Source organism: Saccopteryx leptura, chromosome 1, assembly GCF_036850995.1.
Source record: "Saccopteryx leptura isolate mSacLep1 chromosome 1, mSacLep1_pri_phased_curated, whole genome shotgun sequence".
Classification (NCBI taxonomy): domain Eukaryota; kingdom Metazoa; phylum Chordata; class Mammalia; order Chiroptera; family Emballonuridae; genus Saccopteryx; species Saccopteryx leptura.
The window spans coordinates 15,770,319-15,786,959 of NC_089503.1; the positions used below are offsets into that span (position 1 = coordinate 15,770,319).

Consider the following 16,641-nt stretch of genomic DNA (forward strand, 5'->3'; position numbering starts at 1 on the left):
AGAGGCAGACTGAAACTGTGAGACACAAACTGTTTTTCACATATTGGTTGCTATGGAATTATAATCATATAAAACAACATTGCTAAAATGAAATTGGAGACCGCTTAGTCCCCTTGCTAGTTTTATGGATGAAACATCTCAGGTTCAAAAAAGCAGTAATTTTTATTCAAAGACTGACATTAATAATTGTCTGTGAATTTATACTTATACGTATTTTTCCCGAACAAATTCTAACCTCTGTGTCTTTATTCACAACAGATCTTGTAAAAAGAAATAAACGAATGGCTGGAAAGAATTTCACAGTTGTGACTGAGTTTATTCTTTTGGGATTGACAAATGATGCTCACCTGAAAGTTGTGCTTTTTGTGCTGTTCCTGGTGGTTTTTGCCATTGCCTTGGTGGGGAACCTGGGCATGATCTTCTTAATCCGAATCACTCCCATGCTCCACACACCCATGTACTTCTTCCTCAGCTGCCTTGCTTTGGTAGATGCATGCTTTGCATCTGCCATTGCACCCAAATTGTTGGTAAACCTCTTGGTTGTGAAGGGAACCATCTCCTTTTTGGCTTGCATGGTCCAGCACTTGTGTTTTGGGGTGTTTGTTACCACAGAAGGCTGCTTGCTCTCAGTGATGGCCTATGATCGTTATGTGGCTATTGCAAATCCTTTGCTTTACAGGGTGGCCATGTCTGAGGGGAAGTGTGTTGGACTGGTTGTTGGGTCATGGATATGTGGAATAATTAACTCACTAGTACACACAATAAGCTTGGGTCGACTGTCCTTCTGTAGGTTGAATGTTGTTAACCACTTCTTCTGTGATATTCCCTCACTCCTAAAGCTGTCATGTTCTGAAACCTCGATGAATGAGTTGTTGCTCTTAACCTTCTCTGGAGTCATTGCCATAGCCACCTTCTTGGTTGTGATGATTTCCTACCTGTTCATTGTGCTTGCTATCTTGAAGATCCGCTCAGCTGCAGGCAGACAGAAAGCCTTTTCCACCTGTGCCTCTCACCTGACTGCAGTGACGATATTCTATGGTACCTTAAGCTTTAATTATATCCAGCCAAGTTCCCAGTATTCTGTAGAACAGGAGAAAGTAGTTTCTGTGTTCTACACACTAGTGATTCCCATGTTAAACCCACTGATTTACAGTCTGAGAAACAAAGAGGTAAAGAATGCTGTAAAAAGAACCCTAGAAATGAAACATTTCTCCTGTTAATTTTAAATAATTGTAAACTTACCAGACTCTCAGTTGGGTCTCACTTTTAATAATTCAATGAATGTAAAGCTTCTAAAAATAGAGTTTTTCTTTTTCTTTTATTTTTATAAATTTTCAACTATGGTCTACATTGAATACCATTCCACACCAGTTACAGATGTACAATAAAGTGCCCAGAAAACCATGTTCTTTACAGAGTGGTACCCCTGCTGCCCCAAGCATCCCTCTGCAGGGTGTTTTATTCTACACACTTACTTGTCATATGAGGAGGCAACCAGAAAGGGAAAGTTGTTTAATTCATGTAGCTGCCACACAGAAACAAGTCTTCTGATAGTCTAGGTTGTTAATCTCTAAATCAATACAAAATTCAATATTACATTTATATTTTTCTGTGATCCGGAGAAAACAATTGTATAAATACTATTTTCATTTAAGGTTATAAAAATGGGGTACTTACAAAGAAAAAAGCAATTGGTTCTCAGATTTCCAAAAATACAGTTATTCTATAGCTAAATTTTGTCTTTATTGACTTATATTTTAACTAAAGAGTGGTTATAAGATTGCAATTCATAATAAGAAACATATATTTGGTCTTAGTCCTGGTTTCAGGCATAGCTTCTAAAACCCTTCACCACCCAAAATGCTGATAAATCTCGTGGTTGTGAAGGGAACCATCTCTGTTTTGGCTTGCATGGGCCAGCAATTGTGTTGTGGGGTGCTTGTTACCACAGAAGGTTGCTTGCTGATGGTAATGGCATATGATGGTTATATGCTATAGTAAATCTTTTGCTTTACAGTGTGGCCCTAACAGGAAGTATGCAGGGCTGGTCACTGGGTCATGGTTATGTGAAATAATTACCTCATTAATACACGCAATAAACTTGGGCAGATTTCCCAACTGACAAGAGCCTAGGTGGTGTCTTTTGTTATATTACTGAGGTAACTTTGGTAAAGCATATATATTTGGAGGCTGGTTGTCATGGGAACTGAGCAGGAATTAGTGGTTGGAACTTTCAGTCTTATCCCCCAATTTCCAGGAAGGGGAGAGAACTGGAGGTTGAATGAGTCACCAAAGGCCAATTACTTATTGGGGGGCTATGGAATGAAGCCTCAGTAAAAACCCAAAAAAGAGATGCTGTGAAAGGGATCCAGGTTGGTGAACCAGAATGCTTTCATGTGCTACCCTCTGGGTCTCAAACTCAAGGACAGAAGCTCTTGCACTTGGAACTTAGTTTTGTATCTCTTCATCTGGCTGTTGATTCGTATTTTTTGATATCCTTTGTAATAAATCGGTGATTTAATGAGTCAACTTTTTTTTAGATTTACCTATATTTTATGGTGTTTTTGTTTCAGAGAAATAAATTATATATTTATTTAAAGTGCAGTAGAATTTGTTTGTTGGTCTTGCATATTGTGACTTTGTTATATTCAATTATTAGTTATAGTAATTGACAGTTTTTTACATAAACCATCATGTCATCTTCAAATAGAGCCCATTTTATTTATTTTTTAAATCTTTATATATTTTTATTTATTCTTTTCATCTTATCATACAGGCTGAGTTCTTCATTCTGATATATGATAGTTATGGTGAGAAAAAATAATCATTTCTTCAGTTTTAGTAAGAAGACATTTATTCTTTCATGATTAAATATGGTGTTTGCTGTAAGTTTTATTGTAGATGGCTTTCATGAATTTTTAGAAAGTTTCTTTCTAATTTTAGTTGCTGAGAGTTTACCTTTATACCAAAATGGAACTGAATTTCATTAAATGACAGAGCAAGGAATTAAAGAAATACCAGATGACTTTATGAATGGCATGGCCCTAATTGGGTGTTCCACTCATATACTAAATGTTAGAATATAGCTCCTCCTGTTGTATGATTTCTGAGATCTCTCTACCTTACAACATTCCTTTATGTGGACAAGTCCTGCCGGGGGTAAGGACAACAGAGATGCAAAGACCCGACTCCAGGGACCAGGTTCAGTGATGCAGATCCACTTTATTCAGGAAGTAAGCTTGCTTACATACATGGGTTCAGCCAATAGGATGTTTCAGCATGTCCTACATAGCCAATGGCTGAAAAGATCAGGGAGCTGCGTGGTTGGCGCTAAGTCACTTCCTTATAGCTGGCAAGCTTCCTTCCTGTGTATGCCCAGGAGGGTTCTGGGAGCTGGAGTATTCTCACAGCATTGCATCAGCCACAGCTGTTAGGAATGTGCTCTGCACTCCACCCACATCTCCCCTTTCTCTTTTAATTAAGGCCAATTGGACTTGATGAATGACAGCTTGCTGTTGTTGTAGCTTCTGAATGCTATGCATTCTGCAATGGAACCCTAGTAGAACTAAAACAACTATAATACCTATTATACTATATGTTAATAGATTAACTGGATTAAAGAATGAGACAAGCTTCTGTAATGTTTGACTAGTTAGGAAATAGAATGGGGGTCTTAAACAGGGGATTGCTCCTAGGGGTCGGGATGTCATTTCCCTCCCATTGTGCTACAGAGACTTTCTAGGTGCCATTAAACACAGTTCCATTTTGATTGTAAAAAATGGATGTAGGTCCACGCACACCCCCTTCCCACAAAGGTCCCAGCATCCAAACACAGAACGGATGGCTTGCCATGGGCTGTGTACTGCATATGGTTGCAAGGCACATTACACAAATTACAACAATATGACAAATCATACAATTTCAACAGTTACAGAGGAACACTTCATCAGTCTCTGAGCACTTTGCCAAAAGCTCAAAATGTCCTCAGCCTTCTTTCTAGCTGTGGGAAAAGCTTCCCAGGACAGGGGAAGGGCCTCCAGAAAAGCCATCCACCACCCCCATCAGGGTATTTTACATTGTCCAAAATCCATAAGTCCATCCAACAAAGGAGCCAGTGCCCACTTCAGTCATAGTCCAAGAAATCAGTCCACACATATGATGCCTCAGCAACCCCCCTCATCTCTGCCATCCTGGCAGGTCTTACACTGTCCCAAAGAGGAGCACATGGCAATGGCAGCCAGCATTTCCATCTCTGCTCTGGAGAGCATGATGGCACCACTCCTATGTCCCAAAATGTCAGCAAACCCACCAGCACTTCCTGCCATTCCAGCAGCCACTAAGTGATGCAAGCCTGCCTTCCAACACTTCCATTCATCCTCCCACCGCAGCTGCCACTGTTTACCTTCTGGAGTCTGCAAATCGCACTCCGGCCCAATTCTCCTCATCCTCCAAAGATGAACTGGAAACACCAGCTCACACTGCTGGCCTCGAGCCCCAGGCTGCCACCACTTGCATCTGGGAGTCAGCAGTCACTGAAGCACACATAAGCAAGAATAGAGCACCAAGGCCTGGGAGTCTGTCAGCGGCAATTCTCTGGGCCCACCCAGCCAAAGCCTGCACATTCCCCTAGGTGATGGGGCGCACACGCTGGCTGAGAGGTCTTCTTCTGGAGTGCTGAGGACCTCCTCCCCTCAGATGTAGTCAGTGTGGAGAAGGCCAGGGCTGTGGCTTTGGACAGGTGAAGACTGAAGCACTAGTGGGTGCCGAAGAAACCCTGTCAAGCAGGTTGGGGGGTTCCAAATTGGCTGAAAAACACAAGCATAACCTCTCCCCTGTGTTAGAAGAGGGTGTGATCCCCGCCACTGTGCCATGGCTGGGTCCTTCCAGCGTCATTTCAGAGAGAGCGGCGGGGGAGAGAGAGAGAGCACGAGAGATACAGAAAAGTAGACAAGACAGAAAGAAAAAAGACACATGGGGGCATACAGGCTGGCCCATGGGTCTGCAGTGGGAACACATGTTGGAGTTAAAGCTGGGGTAGAAAATGGCATCTGAGAGGCTGGGGTGGGGCACTGAGCCCCAGCAGGGAATGAGGAAATAGCAACTTCTGCTTTTTCCAAAGGCAGAGCTGATGGCGCAATTAGCAATTCGGTTGTTTCTTTTCTGCACAACCAGCTGCGATTTTGTCAAACTCGGTGGCTAAACTACTTTTCTCCTCAGTGGAGGGGGGAGAATAGGAAGGAAGGGGCTCCTCTAAAAGAGGAGTAGCCTGTAGGACCTTAGGGACCAGTGGAGGGTCCCCAGTAGGAGCACTGGTCAGGCAGGCATGTATTGCCAATAAGGCAGGAGTGAGGCCGAGAGGGAAGGCCCATCCCTCATGCACCTTGGCCGAATGAATGCGTTGCGCAGAGCTCAGTCCCAAGTATCCAGGTCCCAGGGGTGCATCCTCAGTCCAGGGATTGAGACCAGAGAGAATCTCCCAGTAAGTACAGAGATCCTTTTCACAAACTTCAACTCGCCTACTCTGCAAAAGGGCGTGCAGGGCTCAAGCCTGCTGGGCTTGAGAGTGGGGGAGAAGGTTTTCCATTGCAGAGGGTCACTCATCCTTCCCTTGGATGCCGGTTAGGTCCCTGACCAACATTGGGCGCCAGTTGTGAACAAGTCCTGCCGGGGGTGAGGACGATGGAGACGCAAAGACCCGACTCCAGGGACCAGATTCAGTGACACAGATCCACTTTATTCAGGAAGTAAGCTAGCTTATATACATGGGTTCAGCCTATAGGATGTTACAGCGTGTCCTACATAGCCAATGGCTGAAAAGATCAGGGAGCTGCGTGGTTGGCGCTAAGTCACTTCCTTATAGTGGGCAAGCTTCCTTCCTGGGTATGCCCAGGAGGGTTCTGGGAGTTGGAGTATTCTCACAGCATTGCATCAGCCACAGCTGCTAGGAATGAACTCTGTACTCCACCCACACCTTTACAGTTCAGTTCTTTACTGGTTACAATTTCTCCAGGGAATCCATATATATATATTAAAAATAGAGATAGAGATGATATAGAGTTAGAAATATGTCTCCCAGGTAATGCAATGGTTCTTTTCTCCAACTAAAAAAACCCATATACAAATGCAATTTGGCATTTGGGAATATTATGATTATTGTGACTCATTAAAAGTTAAATGAATCACAAATCATTTCTTATTCTAAAGATAATAATATTCAACTTTCATATTTATACCTCCCAATTAGTAATCTCTCTCATCTCTCTCACTCTCTCTTTCTCTCTCTCTCTCTCTCTTTCTCTCTCTCCCTCTTTCTTTCTCATATTTCAGGAGCTCTTTCCATAACAAACTGTATAGATTGATTAGTGGAGTTTCACCTCATAGGGTTAATAAATATTTCTGGAGATATGTTATTCCCTTTATCAGTCTTATCACTGTGATAGACTGTTGTGTGTTTACATGGATCAGGACAAGACTCTATAAATTGTATATCTTTGTGAAAGAGTTTTTCACGTCTTCATTTATGTGAATGGCACATCCTAAAATAACATGGTGCCCAGCTTTTGCAGCTGCTTGTGGTGCCCTACCATTTTTCACTGTATCACTTAGGAATGTTTTCCCCATGCATGTGGTAGGTCACTAAACAAATCCTGGCTCAAGAAAAGGGGCCTACTTATAAATAAAAAATGATTACATGCTGGGCCTCATGGCATTTATTGGTTCAGTAGCTCAACAATATCAGAGTCAATATTATTTTCTTGCCCTTACATTGATTTCCCAAATGGATGAAGTGCACATAGAAAGGTTCTTTCAAGTCTGAGGAGAAGAAGGTAATGGAAAATGAATATTTCTCCCTACAGACCTCTCTTTTTTGAAAGAACATTATTTCTTATATTGTCCCTAGAATTCCTTCTACAAATCATTAGCAATAGACATTTAAACTTTTTTATTGTTTCTCCTTAAACGTCATTTTGTAGACTATGTGCTGCCTTCTCTTTGTTTTGGCTTTGTATTTGAGCAAAATCCCTCCTTAAAAAAGAAACTGATTAATTTATATTTATATGTGTCAATTTATTTATTTATAATTGAATAATTATATCTCTCTTGAGTTCATTTTCTGTGCCAAACATGGCTTTCACTGTTTTTTGAATCTTTCTTCTATTTCTCCTCTTCTATTCTTATATCTGCCAAAGTAAGGTTTTACTCCCTGTTGTCTCTGGGATGACATCAGCGAAGCATAATAATGATATTAATAGACAATTTAGGGACCTTGTTAAGAGCATAGAGTCTTGAGTATGAATTTGATTACCTGGTTTGAAATCTGGTTCTAACAACTAATACCTTAGTGGACTCTATGTTCTTAACCTTTCTGAATCACCCTTTCATAACCTGAAAAATAGATATTTTATTAGTGCCCGTCTTACAGAGTTTTTATAATAATAAAATTAACCAAGACATGAAGAATGATCAAAATGTGAGATATTATTACTTGCTAGTAATAATAACCATCTTAAAGATTCCTTTTAACTGCATTAACACATTGATATTTATACTCAGATGCCACTATATCATATATGGTTTTATATTTTAAAAGTTTATGTTTTAGAGAAGTTTTATGTTCTCAGAAAAATGGAGGTTACAGAGATTTCCTAAATATCCCCTGACCCACACATGCATAGTTTCCCCTATCCTATTATCTCAACAGCATCTAACAAAGTAGTACATTTGTTACAATCCATGAACCTACACTAGCAGGTCATTTTCAGCCAAACTCTATAGTTTACATTGGGTTCACTTCTGTGGTGTACATTCTATGGGTTTGAACAAATACATAATGAATTATATTCACAATTAGCTTCTTACAAAGTTTTTTCACTATTCTAAAAATCCTCTGAGATCTTTCTGTTCATCCTTCCCTATGCCTTACTTAACCCCTGACAACTGCTAATTTTTTTTACTATTTTCATAGTTTTGCTTTTTTCAGAATGTCACATCGGTGGAATCATGCAATATGTAGACTTTTGGACTATTTTTTCACATAGTAACATGCATTTCAGTTTCTACTACATCTTTTCATGGCTTTATAGCTCATTTCTTTTTTGTGCTGAATAAAATAACATTGTCTGGATGTACAAGAGGCTATTTGCCCATCCACCTACTGAAGAACATCTTTGTTGCTTTGTTTGATGCACTTTTTATATTTGATTCCAATGAAGTATTTTAATGAAATGTTCATTACCTAAACATAAGCTATTATTGCAATAATAGTGAACAAAGCAAATAGTGTAGACAAATAGCTTTAATAAAATCCAAGAAATATTAAGAAGAATAAAAGTAAACAAAAAGATACTAAAAAAGAAAAGTGAGTACATGGGAAATGTGGAGCGTGACATGGAGCAACTATGTACAAAAGGTGAGATAACTATGTCCTTGTCATGTATCAGGCCTCATTAATATTAGAATTATATATAACATTGTGCAAAAAAACCCAGGATTTCTTCCTTTGTTCCCCACAATCAAGATAACAAATCAAAGTTTTTAAATAATAAAAGTCAATTAAAACACAGTGCATACTCAATATTGATTAAAATTGAAAAACATCAATCTGTGTAAAGAGAGGTAGCATAATTAATTTATCATAGGATAGTCCTCATACTCAAGGATACAAAAATAACTTTTTAAAGTTGAATTTATTACAGTGATATTAGTTAATAAAATTATATAGGTTTCAGGAATACAATTTTATAATACATCATGTGCATATTGTATATTGTGTTTGCCACCTAAATTCAAGTCTCCTTCCATCACCATTTACCTTCCCTTTACCCTCTTCTACTTCGCTCCACCCCTCTTTCCCTCTTGAAATCCACATTCCATTGTTTGTAGGGGGTTGAGACCTTAGTGAAAAAGATGAAGGGATTATGCAAAGACAAACAATAACTTTTAAACATGGATAATTGCTTTTTTCAAAAAGATAAGGAAATACTACAATCTCAAAAACCAAACAACCAGTTATTAATCAAGAATAACTAATTGGGGGGAAAACAGTACCAACCTAGGAGCTTCTGTATGGCCTCAGAAATTTCTCTTCATTTGAGTACCCTCTGATATCAACAAAATGGAGAAATTAAGACAAAGTTAGGTGCCAATCAGAGCCTATTGATTGCTGAATTACAAAGTATGTTCAGTTAATAGACTCAAATATGGAAGAGAAGCAATGATGAGGAAAAAATGGGATCCCAATGTTTAGAAGGCGTATTTGAGCAAAGTAATATGACTGAGTACTTCAAATCATCAGATATAACACAGCCATTAGTAAGTACATCCTTAATCATACCAGGGAAGAGTATGAAGGCTAAAACTAAAGAAAAGGCCATACACACACACATACACACATAATCACACTCACACATACACATGCTGTGATTCTATTCTAATTGATGAAAAAAGAATCATAATCCTTGACAGCTTTCTTTTTGTCTATAAATACCTAATACATTCTTCTATACTATAACACTTATGTAATTTAAGTATGTAGTTCATCCTTCCCCTCAAAAAAGGTAAATATTTTGACTATATTGTTCATTAACCCATTTACAAGAATTAGAAGTGCACGGCATCTATAAAATAGTAGATAAATATATGTTGAACTTATTTCTGTTTGTTGTTTTACTTGGAAGCACATATAACAAAATTTAAAGTTCATATTTAGTTTATAGGAATTGCATTGCATCGAAACCTTAAGAGAGAGTATTACACAGTTTTTTCCATACCCTTTGTAGTGCACATTTTACATCTTTGTTCCTCAAGCTATAGATCATGGGATTCAACAGGGGAATAATGAGGGTGTAAACTATGGAAGCCACTTTATCACTGTCAAAAGAATGACTGGATTCAGGTTGCACATACATAAATATCAGTGTCCCATAGAATACTATGACCACCGTCAGGTGGGATCCACAAGTAGAAAAAGCCTTCTGCCGACCCTCCGCAGAGTTCATCCTGAGAATGGATTCAAGGATGAGCAGGTAAGACACAAGAACTATCAGAAGGGATGAGATCAAATCAAACCCGGCTAATATCAGAATAATCATTCCAATTTCATGCGTATTTGAGCAGAGCAAAGATAACAAGGGGAGACTGTCACAGTAGAAGTGACTGACAACATTGTAGCCACAAAAAGATAAATTAAAAATCTTTATGGTGACTAGAAGAGAAACAAATGTGCTGTAGAGATAGGGGATAGCCACCAGCAGCTGACATGTCCTTTGTGACATGATGACTGGGTAGAGCAGAGGATTACAGATGGCCACATAGCGGTCATAGGACATTGCAGAGAGAATAAAAAGTTCGCTAATAATGAACACAAGGAAGAAAGCTAGTTGTATAGCACAGAAATAATAAGAGATGGTGTTTTGATCCACAACAAAACTTACTAACATTTTAGGTCCTACAGTTGTTGAATAACCAAGATCAGTGACAGCCAGGTGTCTGAGAAAGAAGTACATGGGTGTTTGGAGTCTAGAGTCCACCATGGTGAGGATGACCATGCCCAAGTTGCCCACCACTGAGATCACATAGATGACGAGAAAGAGCCCAAATAACGGAGTCTGCAGCTCAGGGTGGTCTGTGATTCCCGTGAGAATAAATTCATTTAACACTGTTAGATTTTGTGTTTCCATGCAGATTTTTCAGGAAAGATACATTCAACACACACTCCTGGAAAGAGACATCAGCATAATCAACAGATTATATATATTATGCCTGGCATATTTTTAGTATGCAAAGCTCATATAAATAAGAAACATCCAAACTTTCCAATTTATATAGAATCTATAAGAACAGGTCTATGTTCCACAACAAAAAATATTCATAAATAGAGCAAGAGACAGAGAGAGTAGGTCTCAAGTGGAGGTGATTTTACTAAGCAGTGAGCATTGGTCAATGTCTAGAAGACATTTTGGTTGTTACAACTTATAGGTAGGATACAACTGGTGTGTAGGATTAGAAGTCAGTTGTGCTTTTAAACATCCTACAATACTCATATCCAGTCCAAAATATCAACAGTGCCAATGTTGAGAAATAGTATAGTATAGATAAATATGTGATAAAGATAGATAGATGATTGGTAGATAGATAGATAGATGTTAGATAGAGAGATGATAGATAGACAAATAGGTAGATGGATATACACACATATCTACATAGATAGATACATATAGATATAAATACATATAAATATATAGATATAGATATAGATATAGATATGAAGACATAGATATGTGAAACAAATATAAAAAAAGTTAAAATTACATAAAAAAATTTGGGTGTTGTATAAATTATTATGCTATTCTTTAAAGTTTTCTTTAATCATTTATATAATTGTAATCACATATTGACACATAAATTACATTTAATAATATGACTTATTACATATACTAACTGTAATAAATTGCATTATACAATTAAATAATAATTATAATAAAAATTTTAAACCACAAATTTCAAAAATGTATAGAACCCACTACTTCAACACACACTCCTTATGCTTACAGTGATATAGGTTAAAACAGTAAATACTATACTCTATAATGTAGGTTTAAAGGTGTGTGCATCTATTAAAACAGTTTAAAGTCACTATGTTACACAATAATATAAAGGTGAAATAAAGTACACTAAAGATAAGCCATCCATAGATTCTTATTGTTTTAAATTCTTCCTCATCATAGGGGCACAGGAGTGCCTTTAAACTATGATATAATACAAAACACATATAAACATTTTATATAATCAAATAACAATATACCTGAATGCCTCTAATAATACACAGAGTACGAATATACCAAAGCAAGTGGTGACTGGCAGATTAAGATACAAGAATTATTAGATGTAAAGTAGTGTGAGCATCAATGCTTCCTTTAAAAAAATGGAAATCATTCTGGTTACAATAAAAATAACAGTGACAGCAATATCTGAATGGTCTAAAAAATAAAAACATCACTTTAAAATGTTAATATAAAAGTGATTACATGAAATTTGTATTTAAATCACCTAAAATATTGCTGATTACTTTGTGACCTCCTGATAGACTACCCTGCTTTCATGAACATGCTTGTCATATCTGAACTACGCAATGTGCATCAGTGGATAGTAGCTTTAGAAAATATCTTCAGTAAATTTAACAAGAAGCAGTAGAAATCCTGTTTTTTTGTATGTTTTGATTTGCAAATATGAAAGGTAATATGAAAGGTAATATGGACTTACTAAGCTTAATTTTTCTCTATGGTAAGGAAAGATAGAAGTGTGTGTGTGTGTGTGTGTGTGTGTGTGTGTGTGTGTGTGTGTGTGTGTGTTTCTCAAAAGATTTAGTGTTTTGGAGAGAGAATCAAACTGTATGTCATAGTTTGACATCTTTGTTGAATACTAACTTATTATTTTATAAAACTTATACTGTTTAAGATAATTATATCTGCTTTCTGTCAGGTTCCACTTGAAATTAAAAATACATGGAATATTTTGTCATTGTCATAAAACTAAGGTGCTTAAAAGTCTCCTAATACTCACATAATGCCTTTCACATCTCAGCGTCAAGTGCAAAGAATCTTATTTATACATTTATTTAAATAATTATTAAATATTAAACTATATCAAGAACGCAGAACCACTAAATGACTACAAATGTGAAAGGACATCAAGGTCATAAATTGAAGTCCTGCAGCTTAACAATTTTGCCAATTTTTAAAAATTCATATCTCTTTAGTTATGTTTCATTTGCACTCATTTTTGCTCTGCATTACAGACATAATTATTCATATAAAACAAATATGTGGCAAGCAATAGCATGATGATATTTCAAAGAAGCTTTTGAACATTTAGTCCATCAACCCATGTGAAAATACTCAAAAACATTAATACGATGAAATAAGAAGAGGGATCCTATTGCTGCTCAGGCATCATGGCAGTGATAGTGGAAAGCCAAAGCAAACAAACAAAAAACTAAAGCACCAGTGGAAACGTTTTGCTAGAGCTTTGTCATTGATTTAACAAAATTTGTGTATGTCACTGAAATTCTGTCAACATCGGTAACATAAGACACCACAGGAAATGTTCTATCTTTTTACCTGTAATGAAGCCTCTCTTTTGTCTCCTTCATGTGTTTCTTACATGGCTCAGTGAGAACAATTTATGGATTTTTTTTCACAATCTGAGACTATCCCTGAGGAAATGCCAAGTAATTTGCTGATTGTCTCTATAGTATTTAATAGCACAATTAAATATCTGGAGGTTGTCATTTAATTGTCATGGACAATTTGAATTTACCATATTTTCCTCCTTCCTTCTCTCTCTTCCTCCCTCCTTTCCTTCCTTCCTTCCTTCCTTCCTTCCTTCCTTCCTTCCTTCCTTCCTTCCTTCCTTCCTTCCTCCCTTCCTTCCATCTTCCTTTCTTTCTTTTATTTTTTATTCTTGGTTAAGTTTCCTTTTATACCACACAGGAATTTTGTATCAAAAGGCATGCCCATCAGGAGTCTGCATTTACACAGTGGTCTCCTTGAATGAGTGACAGCGTAGAAATCTTTAAAAAATGTCTGGCTATTTTAAAACTGTTAAGAAATTAAAATAGTATGTTGCTTCCTTGATTGGTTGCTCATATTGTATACTGATTCAAAGTCCTTGTGCCCAACATTTCAAAAGGCCAAAACAAAACATCAGTTTGTAGTAAAGAAAGTTTTGTTGATCAAGAAGGTTCTGAACCACCAATTGAGAAGACAGGAGCCCTAATCCTCAAATCCATTTTAAGAAAGTAGAGAGTTTGGGTCTCTTTCACAGCAAGAGAAGGAAAAATGGGAGGGGCCTCAAACAGAATTCCTCTAATAATTAGCATGTCCCTATGCAAGACAAAGCAGAAGCCATTGCAGGATTAAATAATTTAAAGTAAGAAACAAGCATTTTACTGTTACAAAGTACTTGTAGTTATTTTTCCCCCTCAGGGACATAAATTAGTTACTATTACTTCTTATTTCAGGGTTTTCATCATCTGTCTGTTCTCTTTACAGCTTATTGCACCATTTCAGTTATTATGTTCTGTGCAAACCTACTACAATACAGAGCTATTCCATTGCCACCAAGTGTCCTACAGTTAACCCTATTATAGCGACACATTTTGTACTGGTGCAAACCTACTAATAATCAAGATATGGCTGGATCAGCCCTTGTGCTTTTTATGATCGCAAGACGGCTTTCCGCAATAACATCCAGGAAACTTTGAAATACACAGGTTTATTATTTACAAGACCTGAAAATTACATTGCCAACGGACCACAGAGCTAGGTCCTAGGATTGGGTGGGGAGAGAAGGGAAGGGAACACAGAGGAAGGGAATGGATAGAAAGGGAAGAGAAGGATAGAGAGGAGGAGAGAGAGGAGAAGAAGGATCTAGGGCAATCAGAGCTTAAATCAGGCACTTGTATAACAAAAGAAAGAAAGTAAAAAAAAATATCAGGGTTTCCAGGGTACTATGCCCACTTTCTTCACCTCTGCCACTGTTTTAAACCCTTGGCAATCACTAATCTGATTTCATCACTGTATTACTCTCATCTGAAGAATGTTTTACCAATAATATTATACCAATTGCAATATTTGGGGTTTGGCTTTTTTTGCTCAACCCAGTTCTCTTGAGATTCATTTGTGCTTTCGTGTTTATAAGTAATTTGGTGCTCTGCTGTTGCTGAGTAGTATTTCATGGTATGAATGATACAATTTTCTGAGAGCCATTCAGCCACTAAAAGGCATGTGGAGTCTTTCTAGTTTTCAACTATGATGAATAAAGCATCCCTGAACATTCACTTAAAGATGACTGTATAACACAAGTTTCATTCCCTTGAGATGAGGTTCCAAGAGTGAGATTGGTTAGTTGTTCTGATTTTGATAAAGTCCAGTTTATCAAGCTATATGTTTATAGATTATGCTTTCAATGTTACATCTATAAATTCTTTGTTCCTTTGTATACAGAGTCATTTTCATTTACTGCTTAAGTTTTTATCTATCAGTAGCTGTGAGAAATTTGATTAGGATGTGCCTTTACATAGTTGTCTATATGCTGCTTGTATCTGGGACTTGTGACTTTTCTTCAGTCTAAAGATTTTACATTTTATCATATTTGAAAACTTTCACAATATTTTCTTTAAATAATTTTAATGCTCCCTTTCTTTATACTGCCCACTACTCATTCTTCCAATTCTCTATATTTTCTCTAAACCCTACAAAGAGAGAGATTTTAGTTGTTCACATCACAACTAGTGTTTATTTCCTTGAATAAATACATTTATATAAAACCTATCATGAATTCTTTTTAATGCCTTTCATCATGTTAGGCATTACAGATAAATCTATGAATTTAGTTTTCAGAATTCTTGGCTTTCTTAAAATATATGTTTAGTGGAAGAGGGAAAAGAAAGGACCACATGTGATGAATGGCACCAATCTGATTTGAAATTAAATGTAGGTGTGAATATCTGAAGAGCAGAAAATAGCCATCTGTTAGTGATATATTTTTGGTTTAAAAATAATGAACAATATTGCTTATTTCTGGGCTTATCAGACATATATTCTTGCCCATCGTATGAAGATAACAGTACAGGTGACAGCAATGACAGTTACAGTGTGCACTGACTAATATAATGTATCGCTAATGTATCTTACAGTGAATTTTAAATAGAATATTTGGACACATTCTCCAAGTTCTTTTTAGGGCATTTTTCACCTCTTTGTTCCTCAAACTATAGATCAAGGGATTCAGCATAGGTATAACCAACGTGTAAAACAAAGAGGTCATTTTAGCAGTATCAAACGAATGTGTGGACTTGGGCTGCACATACATAAAGAATAAGGTCCCATAGAATATGACTACGACTGTCAGGTGAGACCCACAGGTAGAAAAGGCCTTGTGCCTGCCCTCTGCAGAGTTCATCCTGATGATGACAACCAGGATCAGAAGGTAGGACACAAGAACTATCAGAAGAGATGAAACCAGGTTAAAAACTGAAAAGATCAGAATGATCAATTTAATTTCATGTGTATCTGAGCAGAGCAAAGATATCAATGGCAGGATATCACAATAGAAATGTTTGATGACATACCCACAAAATGAGGAAATGAAAACTTTAATGATGACCAGGACAGACAACAAGATACTGTATAGGTAAGGTACTGCCACCAGCAAGTGACATAATCTTTGTGACATGATGACTGTGTAGAGCAGAGGGTTACAGATGGCCACATAGCGGTCATAGGCCATTGCAGACAGAATGAAAAATTCACTTGTGATAAATACACTGAAGAAAGTGAGTTGGGTAGCACACCAATTATAGGAGATTGTATGTTGACTTATAGGAAAACCTACTAACATTTTAGGTCCTATCGTTGTTGAATAACCAAGATCAGTGAAAGCCAAGTGTCTAAGGAAAAAGTACATGGGTGTCTGTAGCCTGGAATCTATCTCGGTGAGGATGATCAAGCCCAGGTTACCCACCACAGATACCGTGTAAACAACAAGGAAGAACCCAAATAATGGAGCCTGCAGCTCTGGAAGTTCCGTAATCCCCATTAGAATGAACTCATTCAACATTGTTAGATTGTGTTTGTCCAT

At 37.2% G+C, this 16,641-nt stretch overlaps 3 protein-coding genes across 3 annotated transcripts; 1 reads left to right on the forward strand and 2 right to left on the reverse strand.

Annotated features, from left to right (window-relative positions):
- The first annotated feature begins 281 nt into the window (after positions 1-281).
- OR5J2 (olfactory receptor family 5 subfamily J member 2) lies at positions 282-1,220 on the forward strand. The gene has a single exon (XM_066360464.1). It carries the CDS (start codon positions 282-284, stop codon positions 1,218-1,220), a length of 939 nt encoding a protein of 312 aa, XP_066216561.1.
- Positions 1,221-9,635: 8,415 nt separating this feature from the next.
- LOC136388642 (olfactory receptor 8K3-like) lies at positions 9,636-10,679 on the reverse strand. The gene has a single exon (XM_066360465.1). It carries the CDS (start codon positions 10,677-10,679, stop codon positions 9,738-9,740), a length of 942 nt encoding a protein of 313 aa, XP_066216562.1. The 3' UTR covers positions 9,636-9,737.
- A 5,002-nt stretch (positions 10,680-15,681) lies between these two features.
- Positions 15,682-16,641, reverse strand: LOC136388643 (olfactory receptor 8K3-like). The gene has a single exon (XM_066360466.1). The coding sequence runs from the start codon at positions 16,639-16,641 to the stop codon at positions 15,682-15,684; it is 960 nt and encodes a 319-aa protein (XP_066216563.1).

Coding starts and splice junctions, on each gene's coding strand:
- OR5J2 (XM_066360464.1), top strand. CDS start 282: ATGGCTGGAAAGAATTTCACAGTTGTGACTGAGTTTATTCTTTTGGGA.
- LOC136388642 (XM_066360465.1), bottom strand. CDS start 10,679: ATGGAAACACAAAATCTAACAGTGTTAAATGAATTTATTCTCACGGGA.
- LOC136388643 (XM_066360466.1), bottom strand. CDS start 16,641: ATGGACAAACACAATCTAACAATGTTGAATGAGTTCATTCTAATGGGG.